This window comes from Colletes latitarsis, chromosome 11 (assembly GCF_051014445.1).
Source record: "Colletes latitarsis isolate SP2378_abdomen chromosome 11, iyColLati1, whole genome shotgun sequence".
Classification (NCBI taxonomy): domain Eukaryota; kingdom Metazoa; phylum Arthropoda; class Insecta; order Hymenoptera; family Colletidae; genus Colletes; species Colletes latitarsis.
In genome coordinates this window covers 15,925,569-15,947,771 of record NC_135144.1, presented here as the reverse complement: position 1 = coordinate 15,947,771, position 22,203 = coordinate 15,925,569, and the positions used below count along the sequence as shown (strand labels likewise).

Below are 22,203 nucleotides of genomic sequence, written 5' to 3'. Positions count from 1 at the left end.
GAGGACCGTCGAAGAACGAAATACCTATTCACATTTGGTTTTACGGTACGAAGCCTCGTTCTCTCCTCTGGATTAAGTTTATTTCCACCGACGCCATGGAACGAAGGATCCTGAAAATGTGGTGACGACGTGCCAGGCGAAGGCCTTCGATTACCTAGACACTACTGAGTGTGTGAGCCATAGTCGTTAGAAAACAATCGAGATTATTTCAAGTGTCCAGTGACACTCGCAGAGAGCAACAACCCTTTGTCGTTGTAAAACAAAAAAAAAAAAAAAAAGAAACGTACGATCGTACCGAGGATTAAGGATAAGTGATCCAAGAGAAATCGAGAGCTAAAATTTCTTTCGTTCGATCGTATTCGAAAAGTGATAAGTTTGTGCTCAAAGTATCAAGGATACGTTCGACACGCGGACAATCACGCAGCGCACCGTTGTCCTTTCGCGCGGCTTCCAGGTGTTCACGGAAAATAATAACAAAATGCTTTGCAGCCAAGGTGTGGCGATGGTATTCGAGGACGCGTTCGTCGTCTTTTCGCGATTTTTATCCCTGAGGTCGCGGGGTTGCGCACTCCTGGAAACGCACCGGCAACGCGAGACAACTGGTATCAAGAAATTGTACAACAGCTTCTTCGTGATGTTCTAAGGATAACTCAGTCCCTTCCGCGACAAAATCGGCCGTTAATCAACGATTAGTCGAGTGATGTACCGCGCGCTTCCGGGATCATCGAGGATCCAGCCGAGGAATACGCGGCGAACGCGCGAAAAAGGAGGACGTTTTGGTTAGACGAACAAAACCGGAAGAAATATCAAGTGGAACGAGAAGGGAAATCCATCTGCCACGGAAGGAACATGTACACGCGCGGTTAAAGTGTTTAGAAAGAAACCCCCAAAAGTCCCGGTTTAATAGTCACCAATCAGCCCAAGACTCAATCGTCTTCTCTTCCAAATACGCTACCAAAGCGTTCTCCGATACAATCTTTAAGCACTCGAACGGCAATATTCGTAATCAGGATCGAAACAATTGATACTCCGAGGGTGGTATACAGAGAAAGAAAGCCTGGTGCGAGTGCTTTGAGATATAGGGTCGTTGAATGGAGCTCCAATTCATCATGGACGGCGGCGCAGATGCTCTGAACGGGACGATATGGTTTCCCAACACGCCATCTCCGCCGTACGAGCAGCTGTCTCCTGTTCGTCAGAACAGATGCGACGTCATTGCCACCCAGCACGTAAGTTCTCCACTGCTTTTCGTCAACGACAAACGGAATTTCGTACGCGATGCTCCTTTTTTTTTTCTTAACTTCGTGAAAGAGAGAACAGTCCGCTTACACGTTCGGTCCTCCATGTTTGCGGCAGCATGCTAACGACGCCAGTAGCTTTCGCCTTGTTTGTATCGTTATTCTGCTCCCAATGGACGCCCGCCAAAGTCGACCACTTGCGGATGATTTCGGGAAAATCGTGCAGCAGCATGGACCTTATCGGCTTACCGTGAACAGGTTCCGTACCTCGTGTTTCGCGCGATCCATCCCCGTAAACTGACGAACAAACGTTTTATAGGCGTCAATGGGATATCACAGTCAGCAAAATTGTTTCTGGCAGGACAAATACAACTCGCCTGAGAACTCTCCGAAGGACGGTGTCCAGATACATTCGAACAGCGGATCGCCCCAACATCTGAGCCCATCCACCGACCATACCGCGAATTGCCAGCTGACCAGCCTGAAACGCCGTGCCGGGGAGCCGTTGCAGCAAATCACAGAGCTCGAGAAGAAGCATGCTAGAAGAGACGGTTAGTATACCTAAAATCTTTATCAGATATAGCGTGTAAGAAATGGAAGGTGCGCAACTTCCGTCAGATAATCTTAAATGGCATTCTCAATATAACATTCTCAAGAACCCTAAAATGATTAGATATAAATTATTTTCTGATCACAAATTATTACCTTTGTGATCTACAATTGCCTCAAATTCGATTGTAAAAATCGACACTCGTCCAAAGTTCTCTGCCCTTGTTCCTCGGATTTTTCAAGAATATTTGCACCATTGAACTGCAGTGTTGTCGCCATTATCGTGTAGCTCCACGTATAGATATATCGTACGAAAGGTCATGTTCAAACGACCCGTGACACACAGTCGTAGGCACGACGTTTCCGAAGTCTTTCCTCGTTTAAAACCAGCGTGTCTGCAACGACGTTTAATCTTAGGTTAAAGCATAAACAATATAAAACACTGATCCTTCACGGTTCACAACAATCCTCCTCGTCGTCCACAAATGAGGGCACGTGCCTTTAACCAGATCGCTTAGAAGCGTCGTCCTTGCGTTTGAAGAGAGACATCGGCTGGTCCACGTGTCCGTCGACTAAGAAGGAGGGTTCCTGGTATCTCCAAGTGGCAAAGTTCACGGATTCGTTCGTGTGTTGATGCTACTTGGACGATCGCTTTGCGACTAATTCGCGAAAAGCATCGTGCCAGCTTGCTTAGTACGTTCGACGCCTTTTCGACCACGTGGTCGCTGGAACTGATAACTCTCGAGTACACAGTGTATCGCAGATTAAGCCCACTCGAAGAAAGAGGGAAAGACGACGCTAGTTCTCCGCGCAAGAGAAACTAGGCGGTGGTGTGCGCGTTGTTTCGTTTTGGTGGTGTTGCTTCGAGTGGTGGCCGATTCTTTTTGCTTCTGGGAACACGTAGAATGAAGTGGTGCGAGATCGACAACTCCAGGCTACCGTTGCTACAGAGCCGACGATACCCTGCGATAACGTCCAAGGCGCGACGACGAAACGCGGTCACGGCCCTTCAGGACACAAAGTCTAGGATCGGGGCCATGCATCATCAGTTTTACATCAATTATGCCAACGCTCAAGCTGGTACAATATAAATTGGTAAAAATAGAGTCCTAGTCTTGACGGGTCCAACGTTGGCCTTGCGTAATTTCCATCGAAGGAAAAGTAGAGATTGAAATGTTGCGTCAAATGTTTCTCACTCTGTGATAAACCGATAAGTTTACTGTAACGTTGGCAAAACATCGAACGATATACAGCGTATGCCAAATTACACGGTACCATTTTAAATTGGTCAGAAATATTAGGGTACTAAGTTTAGAAAGATCAGCAAATAAAAAAAGAATGTACCAACGACGCTTAATTATTATGATTTTTCAATAATGTATAAACGTACACAACTTAACGTTTCTCGTGGTTGCAGGATCTGTCGGAAGCAATGGTTCTGGACAAGGTTGGTCGACTCAAGTGGAGGAACTGGCAGAACATCTTGCCGCCGATTTCGATGGATCCCTATCGGCACTTGCAGCATCCGATCTCGCGACAGCCGTCGCTTCTTACAACATGAGGTAAATTCACTTTTTTTTAGAAATATAAATAACGTACAAACACGGAAGATAAAAACAATGGAGGCAAGATAGTATACTCTCTACTCTCGGAAATCCAATTTGAAATAGAGCTGGAATTGCTTGTAAAATTTTTCTACATTCGAATATAATTCAAATACTTGATACATCAGTACTCAAATACTCTTTGCACTGATGAAATCTTTGGATATTCAAAGTATTGTGAGTGATGTCATCTGGACCAGTATTTCTCAGACTGTGATTTCTTTGAAGAAGAAGAAAAACATATCATACAACGAAATTAAAAACTGTTCGTAGTATTTTATTAAACAAAATTTGTTCTATACATTTATCAACATTTTTTTCATACTTGAAACACGTTCGTTGCTTCATATTGCTATTAGAGGCGATAAATCTGTATTGGATGTTTCATAAATCAAATTCTTTAAGTTCGTCATCGTCTTTCAAATCATACTTTCGTTTAAATAATATTTTATTCGTAGAAAATATCCATTCAAGTGCAAGAATTTACATTACATTTGACATTTTCGCAATGGTTAGGAAAATGGTTTCTTTTATTTGTCCTATCTCTATTCGGACGCAAAACACTTTTATTTTTGTCAAATCTTTTTGGTGTCGAATTCGACCAGCAGTCGATACCAACAGGTTTGCGCCGATAATATAGGTTTCCCCGACTGAAGTGCAAGCGCGAGCGAATCGAATCTCGATCGAAACATGGTCGAAGCGTAGTGGGATGGAAGCATGGCGTCGAGTCAGAAATCCGGTTCGAACCAGACACAGTTGTCGGTGTTTCGTCGCTCGGATGGCGTACACTTTGAAACCACGCCGGGTGTACAGACGCTTAGCGAGTGTTCGCGCGTACAGGCACGTGCGTTTCTCTGTCCCGGAACCAATTGAGAAATAAGTCTGCAAAATTCCTACGTCCGGCTCTATTAATTCACTTCTACTTTCGAGTTACTCTTCCAATTAACATACCAGACGAATTTTGCTATTCCGCGACGAGAAGTAAGTTCAGTTCTTGAGTCTTTTCACTGCGCAACTCGTTTCACTAGATTCGCCATGTCCTCTTATCTCACTCGAAACCATCGTTTACCGTGAAGATACCCTTTTCGGCGGTCATTCGAACACGCGTTTCGAAAGATATTCTCTATTAACCTTCATGCTTATCGTTTCATTCCTTTTTTTTTTCGCGCCATTTTGCGCGATTGTCGTTTCGATCGACGTCTTGGGTGATATATTAAATTGTTTATAACCGTTCCTCGACGAGAAACATCGAAATCAAGATTCGGATCACGACAGGGTATCTGAAGTCCATCGACAACGTTTACCAAAGACGGAAAGTACGTAGAATCCGATCGGTTCGAGTCTTCTACGCGACTAGATAGGCGCGTAAACGCAAATAGGAGGTGCAGTAAACCACCGTCAGCCATCAGCTGGCGGTTAGTACGCACGTGGCACGCGAGTTCCCGAGCGTTCCGCGAGCATTTCGATCGTTCATGAATGAAAATTTTCACGAAACGCGTAACTCATAACGGAAATCTACGAGGAACCGACATCTCGAACGGTTCCCGAGCGTGAAACCAGTTATTCTTGGCATTTGTGCTCCCTGTGGTGAATCACTTTCCACTTTCTCGGCGTGCTTGCTATTTAGAAGCCCCGCGCGCATCATTGCACGCACGTGACCCTAGATCACCCGGTGAAATTTAAACGGAAAGCTCGAAATCTCGTTGACTCGACATCCGTAACGGAAGAACCGATACGACGGTGATGATTAGAAACGGTTGTTTACGGTTGAAACGGTGAGTTCGAGCTAGCGAATCGAAGTGTTTTGTGGATATTCGGTCGTTAAATGTTTTCGAGGAAGAAGAATCGCGAGTGATATTCGAGACTCGAAAAGCATGCATCAATATTTGAAAAGTAGGTGAGTGATAGACTTAAACAATATATATGTGTTTGTACAATTTAAATCAAATATAATATAACTAAAGGCGCAGGAAAATGCAAATAAAAGAGAAAAGGAAAGGTTTACGATGAACAGAGCACCAAAATGTAATAATCATAAATATAATTTTTTTCTTCGTAAATAAATGATAAAACTTGATTGAATAAAGTGTCATTTATTGGAATATAGAACATACACGAATTGTTTACTCAACTGATGAGCTATCTACTATCTACTAATTGTCAGTTTTTTCTCACAAACGTATTATGAATCAAAATCAACGTTACTATCAATTATCTTTGTTTCGATTTGTTTAAAAAAATAATTAAATATTTGTTATTTGTTTTCAATTTCAATAAACCTTTATTCGACGAGGTTATAGAATGAATGTATCGAGAAGGTTACCAGTTATTGCTAGTAAAGCCGTATGCAGGCGTAAAGTTCTCTGTCAATAATTACAACGAAGTTTTCCTCAAAGAAACGATCATTACACAATATACTGTGTATGTTTTTTTTTTCTCCAGCTCATCGCGTCATCTGTTTTTCTTCGTTGTATGCTGCTTTTATTGCAAAAGGAAATTTGTAAACAAGTTTCCACTTTTGGCATTACTTTATCGCGGTATTTGTCGCGCGGCTGATATTAAATTCACTGTATTAACGAACCGGTGTGTTCCGGTTTTGGTTGACCTTAGTGACTCAATTCTTATCATAGAGGTTCTCAAACGATTCTCCGATTCTTCGTTCCGTCTTGAACGATCGAATGTATCGTAACGTTCTCGCGAACCATTTATCGATTTATCGTTATCGTATTCGTAAATCGGTTCCATCGATCAGCAATTTAGTCCGACAAAATTTGCGATTCCTGGCTCGCAGATGAAAAACAAATATCAGAATAACCGAATCGCGTTTGAGAATGTTTATTGTTTTGTCTTTACGTAAAGTGTGGTTTACGCAAGCCACGGATAAAGAATTCGTTACGTTTCGCGTTAGTTTCCCTATGGCGAAACGAAGCTTCATCTTTGAACAAATTCCAAAAGATACAATGCTGGGCGAATGTATTGGCACTTATGATTGTTACGATAGAAATATTTGTAACTAAACAAACTGATTTAAAAGAAACATTTTTTGACAGATTAGCTTAATTTATTATATAACAGATGCGATAATATAAGGAAACTGATGCCTGAAATAAATTTTCCTTTAAATCAATCTGTTTATTAGTAGTTATAAGCATTTGCATCGTATCAATCATGCTGATTGCTATTACTCAACAATTTGTTATTTTCTTAGATTACGCATGCAACTGTTTTTTTTTAAGTCTGCAATCCTTACGTATCGAAGTTCAAAGGTTTTCGCCAAATCTCGAAAAGGTGAATTAAAGTTCAACGTGATACTAAACTTTTGTTCGAACTGTATTTTTGTATTATGTAAATACTTGTTCCGTCGGGCGAAATCACTATTCCGTACTTGTCTCGGCACTGACAGTCAAAAACTTACGTTAACGAACGCTCCGAATAAATTATTCTTGATCATCCGTCTGTTCCCTGCGTCACGAAATCCTAATCAATGAACGCTGATAATGAAAACTGGAATCTGTCGGTTATTATCGGATGGGACATCGTCCAATCGAAAACCCGAATCACATTTCAATAACGTTTCACGACAGTAAATAAAACTGTCGAGATAACGTATCTGTTGAACACAAAACATTTTGCATGATTATTTTATGTTAAAAATTGAATTTTCAATGTACAAATATAACTAACGTAACGATGATATGTAAATAAAACTATTTTAATAGAAAAGTGGTTTACTTTTTTTTTTCTATACAGGGTGTTCGGCCACCCCTGGGAAAAATTTTAATGGGGGATTCTAGAGGCCAATATAAGACGAAAATTAAGAATACCAATTTGTTGATGGAGGCTTCGTTAAAAAGTTATTAACAATTAAATTCAAAAATTTCAAATCGTTCTGGAAAAATTAGTTTTGGTTACAGGGGTCAATTATAAGCATTTTTGGTGAATAGACATATCCCTGAAATCCTACCCACTTTCGAGAAAAAAAATCAGATAGGTGTTGAAATTTTTTGGCAGAAAAAAAAATTTCTCAAATCGTTTTAAAAAAATTATTTTCAGTTGCAAGAGTCGATCGCACTCATTTTTGGTCATTACACATACCCCTGAAATCCTACGCATTTTCGAGAAAAAAATTCCTTATCGAAAATCTAATTTCAGGCCAGAAATCCTTCCCCGAAATTTCATGCGAATCTTTAAAACGTCATAACTTCTGAACGGATTGGACGATTTTAATGTTTAAAAAAGCAAACTACGCGTATTTTGGTAGAGAATATGTACAAATCGCAAAAATATTCGAAAAGTTGCTCCTTGACCCCGCAAAATGAGAAAAACCCCATAAAAATGGTCCAATTTTCAAACAGCCATAACTCCTACAATTGTGAATATATTTCAATGAAACTTTTTTCTGAAGTAGAGCTCATGGGTACCTACAAAAAAGTATTACACAACTTTTCTGTAGGGTGTCAAGTAAAATTACTAGAAATCAAAATCGAATTTTTAAGAGAAATCGACAGGGGGTAGGTGCCTAAATTTTTCGACGAAAAAAAAAATTTTCAAATCGTTCTAAAAAAAATATTTTTGACTGTAGGGGTCAATTACAATCATTTTTGGTGAAGAGTTATATCGCCGAAATCCTACTCATTTCCTAGAAAAAAATTCGACAAGGTGTGAAATTTTTCGACAAAATTAAAAAATTTCAAATCGTTCTGGAAAAATTATTTTCGGTTGCGGGTGTCAATTACAATAATTTTTTATGAATAGACCTACCTCCGAAATCCTACCCACTTTCTAGAAAAAAATTCAGTACGGGCGAAACTTTGAACGTTAATAACTTTTTAACGAAATCTCCATCAACAAATTAGTATTCTTGATTTTCATCTTATTTTGGCCTCTAGAAGCTCCCGTTAAAATTTTTCCCAGGGGTGGCCGAACACCCTGTATACTCGTTACACTTTGCACCGTACGAAACACAGTTTGGAAAACGCTGCATCAGATAATCGCATAGATCTTGCCTTATTGTTGTTTGTTGTACCTTGAGACGCTGAAAGATTAGTGTGCGTACGATGGTCCAAAATTGTAGCCAAAGTTTCGTTTATTTGCAGCGAAGCCCTCCTCGCTCTGCCATCACTGACGGTCTTCAAGCAAGAAGCACCATCGCCAGAAAATCAACAAAATTCCAAGTAAGTTCTCCAAACTTTTATATTACGCAATATTTACCGGTGAAATATCGGTGTTTTTAGGTAGTTATTCCAGTAAGTTTAAAATAACCAAATACTGCGAATACCGATACGAAATCATCAAAGCGATGTTATACCAGTATAAACGTATCTTGGAACATAATATCGGTAAATGTTCTATTGTAATAAGGAAAAAGGAATCGTAAATTAAAAATTACCGTCAGTCCGCCATAACTGTGTGAAGAAATCAGTAAAATTTTAACAGTTCTTAAACTTAAAAATGTTTCCGTTTTGGTTAGCGTTCATATATTATGTCTTCGTTGCTTTCTGCAAGTGTCCAACATGAATATTTTTTCCTTTATATCTTTTCTCTATTGTGGAAATGTCACGATCGAAACATTCTCCATGTTCGTCGTTGACATCACCGAGATTTGGTAGAAGAAAATCAAGGTGAAAATGCAGTGAATGGTCAACTGTGACGTAATTTTTCTAAATAAAGTCAAATTAACTCGTACAGAGTACAATGAAATCGTACAACCCTAGCACAAAAATCCAGAAAGATAATCGAGACATCACGGAAGAGACTCGAAAGAAATATCGGAGATCACGGAAGATAACGGACACGAAGAACAATTTTAAGATTTTAAAATAAACGTAAAAGACGATAAGAACACAAATTATAATAGTACGTTCATCGGATAGAAGATCAAGCTTGAAAACGAATTTTATTTCAAGTCGATAGCGCAGTTAATTCCGGAGATATAAGATTTCAAAGCATTTCATTGATAAATATCGGATGCTCGTAATAAATAAAAAATTCGTGTAAATATTATACGCAACTGACCACCGCATAGGTGACTCGATTGGGGTAGGTCAGCACGATGCGTGAACGATAAAGTGGTTCGACGCGTGAAACAAAAAGAAAGATAGCGGAATTAGAAAAATTACGCTTCTATTTAAACAACGATATCTCCAGAACGGAAAGTCGGGTCGATATAAAACAAAAACCATTTCAAAGTGGAAGCTTTACTGCTTCTAATGGTAGCTTAATTATGGATAAAACGTGACTAGCTTCGACAATGCACGCATAAAAAGTTTTTTTACTTTCAATACGCGTTTCTACATATTTATTAAAATATTACAATCTGTAAGTAAATTATTCGGATAGTTTCATTCGTAATAATTCGATTAAATGTTTTTGACGTTCTTTCTTTTCTCTCTGGCTGTACTCTGTATGTTGTACCTTATAGTCATGGATAAAGTTTTTGCAGTGCACTGTGAACATTTCCTGTAGACTGGAGGTAAAGGTCTGACAAGTTAAAAAACATACATTTGCAACAAGTTGAACTGAGGAAAAAGCAGTTCAGTTTTAATGATTGTTCGATAGATGTTCAAATCGCCGGAGTGAAAGAAGAATTAATGCGGAGATTGGATATACTAAGAACAACATCTTCTGGATTTGAGATAAACGCAGAAACATTTAATGTGTACTGTATAGAAACCACGCAATTATACATCGAAGAATATTCATGATACTTCGTGCTACAATGTGTACATAAACTTGAAATACGCTTCCATTAGATGTGTTACGCTTATTAAAAATACCAGATACACTTATTAGCGATAGCAATGTAAATTAATTCTAAAAATACGTATTGCGGTTTCAATATTTATATTATTTTTTTTTAAATGTTATGTAACGCTCTAACACAAACATATTTCTTCCTCTTCGATTAAATAAGATTTTCATTTAACTTAGAGTAATACAAAAATTATAGAACAGAATTAATGTTCACTATAATAATTATTCAATAATTTATTTACAAGGATTTATCCACTTTTTATATGTTCTACGCCGATATTCTATGAATAGACTTAAGGGAGTCTATCCCCTTTAATATAAACTGGATACACGAATAGACGAAGGAATACTTACTGTACTACACTGTAAAACACAAACTATTCATTTCTTCATTAATTTCTGTTTGGTCACCCAACAAAATTTCTTCATTATATGTATATACGTCATTCGCTCGATTAAACTATTCGATCGACCTGAAGTTCGCAACACAAATGATGTTATGATAAAGTGTACCAGCGGAATAAAAGAAAAACAAACGATAGGATCTCCTGTTTCTTGTAAACGAGAGTGTCCTTAGAACTTTTTGAAAAATGCATATAAGAATGTAGGGTATCGAATATTCAATTAAACGTTAAAAACTTATTGAAAATTTCGAGACTTTCAACAGTCTTTAACTTGAAATCGTATTCGCGATTGGTGAAGCCCGCCGATTAACACGATCGAGGAGAGACAAACGACGCGCGAAGAAAGCAAACAAAAAGCTGGAACGGAATTTACCACGAGACTCCCCCGCAGAGACTCGAGCGAGATAAGCTCTTTATCGTCCCGTTTCTTCGTAGAACTATCAGGCAAATGGCACACGGGTCAGACCTTTACTCTCTTACGCGGTTCCTCCGTAGTAATCTCGCGATGGCGTACCGTCAGTATTAAATGCCACTTGGCGAATCGGCCACGCGAAAAACGTGATTCCACCACGGTGCGATACCCGCGAAACGTGACGTAGTTGACGATCTCGTGATCGACGATCAACCATCGAGACTACTTGAAACGCGAAATCCTCCGTGCGAAAATACAACCAATTTCTAATAATCTTGAGCATCGGAGTCGTCGGGTGATAGCCAGGGAACGGGAACTATTTTTAAATGTTTTGACAATTGGATCTATATTTACACGAACCGGGCCTTCGCCAGTTGCCGGGAATCGTTTCTGTGCAACCCGGTGCATACGCTGTTGCACGAGCGAATGAACAACGTCTTCAAAGACGAGCACGTTCCGGGGGAAGGAAATGGAAACGCTCGGAGCACCGTACCCCGAAAGCCATTCGAGTAATGGATAAATTGTTCCTCTAGAAATTGCCACCAATTACGAACGTCGATGTCACGTACAACGTAACGCTCTCGTGCAATCGCGTTTACTGTTTCGTCGAAGCAGTGAAACTAGGAGTCTCGCGACTTCGATCGACCGCGCGATCGTCGCTATGAGAACTCCTTCGGATTTGATCATCTCACCGTCGGTGTTCCTTAATTTATAGTGAGTGAACATGAAATTATAGTGAAACCTTCGCATTCGCGGTTTGTCACAGTAAATGAAGGATAATGTTAACGTTGTAAAAGTTTTTTAAAATGTACGGATGCGGGGGTTCCACTTCCGGATTATGTTTAAGCACAGTACCGGCACATGCATGTCCATAACTCTCCATGTACCCGTAGAATTGATTGTTTTTTCCTGTTCGATGTCTGCTTCAGCTTGAACCACGTGTCACATAGAACGATCGATTCAGCGCCAGCGAACAACGCGAATGGCACCATCGAGGCTGACAGTAACAATAATGGACAAACGGCAGCCAGTCTTCATCAGTTGCTGTACGCGTCCAACGAGGAGTATCCTCCGACTTCTTCCTCGGGGAATCACGTTTCCTCCTCCCAGCAAGTGAACGAACTCAACGAGGATTGCCGGTACGCTGACGACGAATTTCTTGAAAGGGTATTTTAGTCTAAACGTGGAAAAAGGGATCTACTCCACGAGTAGATCTTACATCTTATGGACTTTTGTGGCCCAATCTGACCGCCATATTGACCGGAAAATTTTTTGGCGAAGTTAACAAATTTCAAATTCAATTCAAATTCATTACCAAAATTATGATATGCGACCAGAAATGTTGCTCTGAAATTTCATGCGCATGTTTAAACAATTATAACTTCTGGACGAATTGAATGTTTCAAATTGTATTAGGTGAACGTAGAATATTATTTTCCACAGCTTTCAGTACGTCCTTGCCGCGGCCACGAGTATCGCGACGAAAGTCAACGAGGAGACGCTCACCTACCTAAATCAGGGGCAATCGTACGAGATCAAACTGAAGAAACTAGGCGACCTGTCCGCTTATCGCGGAAAAATTCTGAAGGTACGTTGCCGCTGCCACCTGTTCACAAGATTACCTCGGAATGCTCTGTTTGTTTGGGTAGCGACATCTTAAAAAACGTGCTTGTTTCTCACGGTGGAATCAAGTGAGCTCATACTGGTCGTTTAATCGTTCCAAGAATAGCTAACCTCCCTTTCGTATGAAAGGAACGATGTCGTAACAAGGAGACGAAATTTAGCTCGAGCACGACAATGTAACTTCATAAGAAAAACAAGCCTGTTTAGGGACATTGCAATTTACTTACAATTACACGTGTGTCGTAGTATTATCGTTTTAACGATCGAAGTTATTGAAAGTTTTCTTCTTGGAGCTTACCTCTTCAAACGCAACCGATTGTATAATATGATGCATTTTGTGTACGACCAGCAAGCGTTTAGGTTCGTAAAATATTGTTTAAGCAGTCTGTATACCGATTATTGTTCAGAGAATCGTGAGAAAAACATCCAAATGTTCACCATTCTGATAACTCGTCATTCTATCGCCATGTAATCACTTTCATTCGGTGCGAGCTCATAGGTTCTCGACGTTCGAAAGATGTACGACCCAAACGGTGCTACAACGTCTCTGAAGGGACATCCGACCTTTTTGTTTCAGTCGACGATACGCATATGCTTCCACGAGAGGCGACTACAATACACGGAACGAGAACAGATGCTTGCTTGGCAACGCACAAGACCCGGTGAAAGATTGTTGGAGGTTGATGTACCCCTTAGTTATGGGATGGTGGACGTATGTCAACCGTCTCCGTCCAATAATAGCGTGGAATTCATGTGGGATCCTACCAAGGAAGTTGGCGTTTATATAAAGGTATGTCAAATTGATTCAAGTGTGACATGCATAATCATTTACTTGTCCCAAAAGTATATAAGAAAAAATATAAATGCTATCAAAAAAATTTGTTACCGGTAGTTTGAGCTGTTTTAAAAGAACTCTGTATGAGATGATAACTCTGAGATGATGTTGCTTTTTGGGTCTTTATGAGGTCTAAGATAAATGGCTCCAGCTGGTCCATCTCGTAAAATGTGTTAATGCTCTCGACAAATCCACAAGTTGTTCCCTAAATAATGTTGCTCTTAATTTCTTGGATTCCAGGTAAATTGTATCAGTACTGAATTTACGCCAAAGAAGCACGGCGGAGAAAAAGGCGTGCCATTTCGAATCCAAGTAGAAACACGGCTGCCAAGTGGACCACGTCTGCACGCCGCTTCTTGCCAGGTGAAAGTCTTCAAATTAAAAGGAGCCGATCGAAAGCACAAACAAGATCGAGATAAAATTTTGCGACGACCGCCGCACGAGCAGGACAAGTACCAACCAAGCTACGATTGCACGGTTCTTTCCGACGTAAGTGATGGATTTAACAAACAACGTTGCGAAGTGATGAAATGGCGTCTTTTGGTTCTGTTTACAGATTCCTTTAGAGTCTTTATCGTCCACTTTGATAGCGCAGAACGGAGGGAGTCCTTACGCTTCGACGGAGGCAGTGTGAGTACGAATTCAATTCGCGTTAAGCTTGTGCTTATGCAACCCATACGAAAAAGACACAATTTTATGTACAAAACATGATTTGTTTATGCTTGCGTTTGATCAATGACATCCGATATTTTCAAATTTCCTCGATTTACGGTATCTGTTATCTCTGTATATGTGATACCTACCACAAATTTTTAAACTTTAACATCATTTTTCGTTCATCGTCACCGATGGTTCAACATAGTATTGTGCGTGAAATTTATTGGCACGCCTCCACTGTATTACGCCGACAATAATTGTTATTCGTTTCGTGACGCGCAAAGTTGTTTATCGAATTTTCCTTTGCCGCGTAAACTTTAACTGGCCCGTTCCGGATATTTCAAGTTTAGGTCGTTCGTTCAAACAAACAGTAATCTATATCAGTCGACCCGGTACCTGCAACCTCCACGAAGTGTAAAACTAAATTATATTCGAACAAGGAGCAAACGAGCTTCTGCTTAAAAGTAAACGCATTAAAGTGCCGACTTAAGATGATAGTTTAGTGTGAAACTTAAAGAAGTCGATTTCTTTTGTTCATATTCTTCTAAAAGTTCTTAAAACTGAATTTCCTATATATTTTAACATTACACTTCGAAGGAAAACGTTGAAACTATTTTTCCCTCCTTAGATCAGACTACCTCCCCAAGGAAAAGAAACAAAACGAGTAAGATACAAATTGAGTTAATTCCTCGTACGATTTTTTGTTGAAAAAATGCGTAAGAGTCGAATGACCAGTTTCGGTTCAAAGTACTTTTGAAATCGCAACTTTGATATTCGGTAACGCTTTAAAGTCCGTCCATTCACGATGCGTTCACCTTCTCGTCGCCGATCGTTCTAAATGCCCATAAATACCAGATCTGACGCAGGACCGACATTTTTTTCGAGGCCAAGTTATTAATAAGCATCGTTGTAAACAAGGAACAAAGAATCGCGTGTCCGTGTTATTGCGCAAAAGGAGCCTCGAACTTTCAGATCGTCCAAATGGTTAAGACAAACACGCAATAAATTGCGAAAAGGCAGTCGACAATTCTCGAGCGATCGTATCGAGTTCCAGAAAATCTTAAACGATTATGAAAATATATTGAACTGTCTGCAAGCTTGATATAAAGTAATATTTAGGTCATTTTTATTCTGTTGCCTTGTACACAGATACTTGTCCAATAGAAAAATATTTATGCCAAATTTAAATGAAATTAATAAATAAATCAATGAATATTAAGCTTGCAGGCTACACTTTAACTGCTATTGTAATCATAAAAAAATTGATTCGCGAATTGAAATTGATAAATAATTTCGGAATTTCAAAAAAATGTAAGCCATCTTTGGGTGCGCAACGCGCTGCGCAGAACAGAACTCTCGAGACGCCCTTCGATGCAAATTGCATATGCATGCAGCGCGTCGCTCTCCTTATCGAGATTCAGAACGTATATACCAACTATATAAAACTCAGGATAACGTAGTTTCTGAATAGCTAAACTCTAGAAAGTGTACAGATCGTATTACAAAAATTGCAATCTCTTAAATACTTAAAAAGTTGCAAGAACTTTCTTCAAACTTGATCCTCTCGAATTATCTTCGGCCGAAGAGATTGCTTAAACCTAACAGTACCGCCGGTAGATCAAAATTGCGTAGAATGGGGAAACGTACGTTCGAGAGAAAAGATTACGGTACACGATGCACTGAACGAACAAAGTTGCAATTGCATTGCAACGTTGCCGTACTCTCCGAGGCGTAGTGATCGGAGAAGGGGAACCGCCGATGAATCGAAGATGAGTGGGGAAGGGGTAGAAACGGTTGGCGAAGTGGCGGCGATGGTAATGGCAATGGACGATACGGGTTTGGGGGATAAGGTTGGTAGTGGAGGAGGAGGAGAAGGAGGAGGTGCCGGCACGGGAGTCGGGAAACTGGCTCGAACTGGCACGAGCCGGCATCTGGTAGAGCCGACAGCGATGTTCCGAGGGAAAGAGAGAGACAGCCTCGACGACAAATAGATTCAGAACGCCACACGATACACGCGTCGCTGCGCAGCCGCTTCGGTTTTCGTTTATTCATCAGCCTGTTACGAAAATACGGGGAGTCGTTCGTCTTTGCGCGATATATACAGATCCGTGGACTGCGATTGCGTTTCGATTTTCTTCTCTTGTTCGTCGCTCCGATCTCTCACGGACGGGATCGCGACTTACGTACGAGAGCAACCGTCGAGCGTACAGTGATCAAGATAGTCGACGGGAAACGGTACCGAGTGAGAGTCGCAGACATGATCTACCGCTGAGGGCGCATGTTTATAAATAAAGCGGTGATCGGTGACTGTCTTCTCGAGTGAAAATTCCCTGTGCTCGGGCGTGTTATCGTTGATTCCTTTACCGAGCGATATTTCCTACGAGCAATCGACGCGACGTTGGTTATCGTTCGTTTCCACGGCCTCGAGCCATTTCTGCCAACCGGAGAGACACGCGAGTGCGACCTACGCCAGCTTTTCTTCGGCTGGTCGACGAGGAGATCACGAAAACGAATACCTTACGTGGACTGGCCAGTGTTATACCACCGGGGTGATCCTCGAGGCTCTCGTGCACGATGCACGGACATGAGTGCAACCAGTTACACCTTGTGAGATAATCTCTGCGCCGTTCGTACGCTTGGATCGCGTCCTTCGGCGGATTCGGAGCATCGGGGAAGAAACGGATCGCTGCATCGACCGTGAATTTAAAAATAAATCGACCGCGGACTCCAGAACGCGCTCGTTCGTTTCTCGAAGAGAGAGAGGATCGTTGGTCAGTGGACGATCGCCGGTTACAGAAGGTACAGCCGTACGATTTAACGGTCGAACACGTGTAATGCTGTCACGGGAATCGCGACGACGATAATCGTTGCTCGCGCGCGTCTCTCTCCGTGAATCATTCGTGTTTCCAATACGCCGACCATAGTGCGATCACGACGGGTTACCGTCATCGTCGTTGCACGGGACTGGCGAAAGTTTCCTATTGTCGATCGCGCATCGAATCGAGAGTGAAGCGTCAACACACCGTTGGAATGCCCTCGTCCGGCGTAGAAGCTCAATTTCCGGCCGTTCGTCCGCAATTATCACGTGCGTCGAATATCCTCGATCTCGAGTCGTTGTTGAGCGTCGACGACCAGCGCGTGCTTGTACGCGAGATCCTGGCCAGCCAGTTGCTCCTGTCACGGCAGGATCACTTCCTCAGATGACGAGCAGCCTGGCCGCCGGAAAGCTGATGCCAGGGCGGTTCGATTCAGCCTTGAACTGAACGTCACCGAGAGTAACTTCCGGGTCCGTTCGTTCTTTCCTTTCTTCTTTCCGATATCGCGTGGGTGCGCGCGGGATCGCGAGGGCATTTGGGGGGTATCGATTGAATCGGATACCGGGTTTCGTCGATTGCTACGAGGCTCGATCGAAGCGGAAACGAGAACCGTGGGTGGTAATCCCGAACCACCGAACCGAAACGACGCGAGAAGCAGGAAAAACGCGAAGCGAGCACCAACGACGATTTCCTGGACGAGCAAGGATGCGAATAATTTGTCGGTCGGCGCACCAAGGACTCCTTCGGATTAGAATGCGTTTCGCGGGCGCCGGTGGTCGCGTCGCGTTCGTTTCTTGAAGACGATTAAAGAGGAATCGATACATCGAACGTGAACAGATAAAGTCTTATTGAAGAAGATCGTTGTACGAATGTAACGAGATAGGCTTTCGTTATCGTCGGAGGATCGAGGATTTGAAAAATTTAACGCGACAACAGCCAACAAAGCCGTTACTGGAGATATCCGGTTTCGAGCAGACGCGCGTACCAATAGCGATCTGATTCATACCGATTGTATCCGGCGTCAACCTTCTGGTTCGCGAATCGAGACTTTCGAACGAACCGATTGGCTCGCAGTCGCGAATGAGGTACAAAGCTGATCGCGCCTCGAACAAGGCCCGGATACGACACGAGGAAAACCACGTTGCTTTCGATCGTAATGTGGTCACCGATAGTCGGAAGGTGAACCGACAGGGAATTAACGATTGTCATTAAAATTCGTACGAATGGATGGAAAGGCAATTCGAGGTTCCTCGAACGTTCGCGTGGTCAGATTGCATGCATTCATGAAAGAACGAGTGAAGAGACGAAAGAAAGCATTCGCGGAAAACACGAACACGAGATAGTATCGGAGACGCGAAACTTGTACGAAAGAGAGAGATTGCTCCGGGGAATGCCAGATGGAATTTAAGAGACGAGTACTCGAGATGCCAAAAAGCTGTCCCAGTTGGAAGTTGAAGAGCTGCTGGGCCGTTAGATCGACGCCCGGGTTCCTCGGCGATGTCTCGGCTTACCTTCTGGAGCACGAAGTAACAGTCACCGGTGGCCCCCTGCAAGTGGAAGTGGTGGCTAAGTTTATTCATTCTATTTCGGAATCCAGATCGAGAAGAGGTAATCTCATGCGCGGCGGATTAGTCAGCCTGACGATAAGGAAAGGCCGAAAAAACAAGAGGATCGACGGGAAGCGAATCTCAAGGCTGATCTTCCGCTCGAGGAGTCGCGCCATGTAAGATTTCGAGCGTACGAAATTTCGTCGGATCGACAAAAAAAGACGATAAAAGAAAAAGTAACACGCCGGGGTACGAAAATTCCACTGATCCGCGTGTTTCGCGATCTCGCGTGCTTATGTAACCCGCCAATAAGTTAGACGACTTTAAGGTCAACGATTAAACTACATTATTTATTCCGTCGCGCTTCGTTTCGAAACGGAGCGCTCATTATGAATAATAGTCCCTCGTTCTCTGATAGCCTGACAGGGTCTGACGACTAATAATATTCGCACACCACTATAGGTTACAGTGTCAATTATTAACCGTGTTTGCTTTCATTGCGCCTAATGCCGTTAATTCGCGCCGTGCGCGTACGTCAATCTTCCGTAACGTCTGCTCTACAATGTATCCTCGTTGACGAATGCAAAACTGCTCGCGCGTTAAACTAGCCAGCTTCGAACTTGTACGCGGTCGGAATTGAGAGTAGTCGGATTGGACGAACGATAATTGTTCTTGCAATTGTACCGAACACCATTGCCTCGAATCTTATCACGTTCGCTGCCCACTACGTGCATGTATCCATAGTTTCTATCAAGATCTTTGTTATTATGAATACATTTATTAAAAAAAAAAAAAACATAAAGAATATAAAATTGAAGATTTTTATGGTACGCGGAAAATAATTTGTGGACAGCAAACGTGTTAAAAAAATGTTACTCAAAACTGATCTATTCTTGTAGATCACCCCAATCTCGCTCGACCATAAGCGGCAATACTTCGCCTGTGGTTGCACCGTTGGCACTTTCTGTTTCCAATCCCGGTATCGTACCGCTGGTCCCTGCCTCGGACGCCGTCAAGGAAAACGTGGGAACAGCACCAGCTCTGCCATCGCCCGCGGCACTCTTACCAGATCAGTCCTGCATCAAAGCAGAAGTTAGTTTGCCCGCACAGAATTCTGACAGCCCGCAGCAACTGGTACCGATGAAAATCCAAAGGGTATATAAAATTAACCCAAATATCTGGTGCAATCTTAAAGGAAACTCAAAATCATGGAGTAAAATTTCTTTATTAACGTTTTACCGACCAGTAGCGGTTGACCCTATGTGCTTTTTCTTGTACCTATAGAAATGTTAAATAAAACTTTGTGAAAGTGCTTACTATATCGTTAGCTTTCTGTTACTGCAGAGGTAATTATTTTTATTTTTATGAAAGTCGATTAATAAAGTGTTAACTTCCCAGGGTTGTACCATAGATTTTGGAATAATTTTATATATCGAATAATGTAAGAAATAACGTCGTCTTGGAAGATAGCTAATTGTTTTGTTTTACAATTCCCTAAGATAATTATTTGAGAATAAATACCTTCGTTCTTAGAGTTCTGTTTCTCCGTATTTAGATCAATGTAGATTAGAATTGCTCTTGATCGAAGTCGCAGAAATAATAGGGGTATAATTGTATTTAGGGATCGTCGTATTTGGCCCCATTGTCACCTGATGCTACCGCGACTCAGACGAATACGTGGCTCCGTGCCGGTCGATTCAGCGCCTTCGAATCTACGTTCGCGAGTTTCTCGGCCTCGGATATCTTGCGACTTTCTCGAGACGACTTGATCCAAATCTGCGGTCTGGTTGATGGCATCCGATTATTCAACGCGCTCCACTCGAAGGCGCCAACCCCGAAAATTACCCTATATTTCTCACTGGAAGACAACGGTTCCCTGTGGAGGGTCGCCTACTTGGACAGCTTGACCAGCAGCGCCTTGATGAACAAGCTCCTGAACACTTTAAAGTTACCTCATGATCGACTGCATTCTGTGCTCTTCCTTGGTCCCCAGGGTATTCACGTTTTAGTTACCGATGAATTGGTAGCAAACATGAAAAATGAGAGCATGTACTTCGTTGAAATTATCAAAGGTAAGAGGGAAAAAGCTTCTTTTCCACTCTCCAATATTTCATAGATTCGATCACGTTCTTTGTTGTTACAGATAACGCGAGCGAACGATACAAGCTACTCTTGAAACCATCGTCGCATCCTTAAAGCGCGCATCGATTAATAAATTAATTGCAAAACTGGGTAATACAAATCTACCATAGGTTTTACATTGCCAAATGCATCTGTGATTCGACGGAAAATTGTTACATAGGGAAGCATAAGAATGTTTATTACGCAAATATAAATTTACTAGAATTTTATCTTTTTCTATGCGTAAATTACGTTAGAAATTTTAGGAGAATTTTAGAAAAATTTTTGCAGTTTAGTTATTTCCCGATACAAATCGTAGTAGATGAACGTACGTTTAATTTTTAGTTAATGTTAAATAACTGCGCGATCATTTATAAATAAATAATTTTTTTTAACGGCGATAGGTTCAACGAAGATAATGACTTGTTTGCAAACTAAAGGAAAACAAGAAAAATTAATTCTTACTCCATATTTAATACTCATTAGAAGGTTTCAGTATAATCATGTTTCGAAAGTTATTTATACTTTTGACATTAAATAAATGAGTTGTTTTCAGCATTACAAAAATACATATGTACATATAACAGATATATATTTTATATGTATTACTTTACATGGAATTCAATGAATTTTCTTCCGATTTTTTTCGTAGATTTTAAGCAAATCATTTTTAGTTTGAAACATACTTAGGAAATATTTACGTCGCAGCGACGACCGCTGCTACTCAATTTTTGTGCCACGAGCAAATTTGCAAATCTAGTTTGCGAAATATTACTGTTGTTACGATTATTCATCAGCGTCGAATCTGTTATTATTAGGAGTTTACGTATGTTAACAGAAGCGTTAACCGACGATACTGCTGATGAATATGATCTCTATTTACACAAAGTGTAATATTTTTTTTTTTTTTTTCTACAAATTACAACGATGTTATATAGCCGAATAAGTCTGAAAGAATGCAAAGCGTGTATTACTGTTAGAAATGAAATACAGTACCGAAGGTTCTGTTCTTCGAGATTAAACAAAGTGTCTTTAGAACAAAATATAAGTGCCTTTTTTTTGTTATTAGTCAAACATTAGAATCTATTTAATAAGCGCTTGACAGTTATAAGAGGAATGATTATTATCTTATCGAAATGAGGGACAAAGTGTTTATTTTATCTTGTAGTTCAAATTGAAAGAGAAATGACAAAATTTTTAAATTGTCTTGGAAAAACGCGTCAAGTACTATAACCTATTTACCAAATGCTAAATCGTTATTTTCCAAAATTTTACGTCACACGTTAGTGTTTATCGTACGACTGCTGACAGTTCTTTTTTAATTTTTGTCCTTGTATATTTTATTTACGATTGAACTGTACCGGCGTATCAAACACGATTAATACGACGCGTAACACGTACCCGTTCGCATTGCAAGTAGCTCGGACGTATCGTGTAACAATTGAGAAGAGTTTACGTGTGCTACGCTCGAAGGAACTGTCTAACTGTAGTGTATTTTAATTTAAACTTCCACAGTGACACACGGAAGTTCGTGCGCAAATCGGTAAACTGCATGCAGTATAGTCCGCTAGAAATTTCCATGCATGTTATGTATGTCACAAAACGGCACAATAAATAATGCTCTGATGCCAAAATATACTGGTA

General features: G+C 41.0%; 1 protein-coding gene and 1 long non-coding RNA gene across 8 annotated transcripts; one reads left to right on the top strand and one right to left on the bottom strand.

The window, feature by feature from the left end:
• Window positions 1–237: 237 nt before the first annotated feature.
• LOC143347443 (uncharacterized) lies at window positions 238–1,564 on the bottom strand. Its single transcript, XR_013080600.1, has 2 exons — window positions 1,330–1,564; window positions 238–1,241 (listed from the first exon to the last, which is right to left on the bottom strand). It is a non-coding gene; the product is annotated as an uncharacterized LOC143347443 (long non-coding RNA).
• Window positions 651–22,193, top strand: Gem (transcription factor CP2 like gemini). 7 transcript variants are annotated; one of them, XM_076776580.1, is made up of 12 exons: window positions 651–1,229; window positions 1,600–1,789; window positions 3,205–3,349; window positions 8,488–8,565; window positions 11,890–12,099; window positions 12,404–12,548; window positions 13,137–13,373; window positions 13,659–13,907; window positions 13,975–14,048; window positions 19,338–19,593; window positions 20,060–20,510; window positions 20,582–22,193. In XM_076776580.1, exons 1-12 carry the CDS (start codon window positions 1,092–1,094, stop codon window positions 20,632–20,634), a joined length of 2,226 nt encoding a protein of 741 aa, XP_076632695.1. In that variant the 5' UTR covers window positions 651–1,091; the 3' UTR covers window positions 20,635–22,193. The 7 variants fall into 7 exon arrangements, with proteins under 7 accessions (XP_076632695.1, XP_076632697.1, XP_076632694.1 ...); XM_076776582.1 differs by having other exon boundaries at window positions 1,558–1,789; window positions 13,161–13,373; window positions 19,338–19,530; XM_076776579.1 differs by having other exon boundaries at window positions 1,558–1,789; window positions 13,161–13,373.
• Window positions 22,194–22,203: the final 10 nt, after the last annotated feature.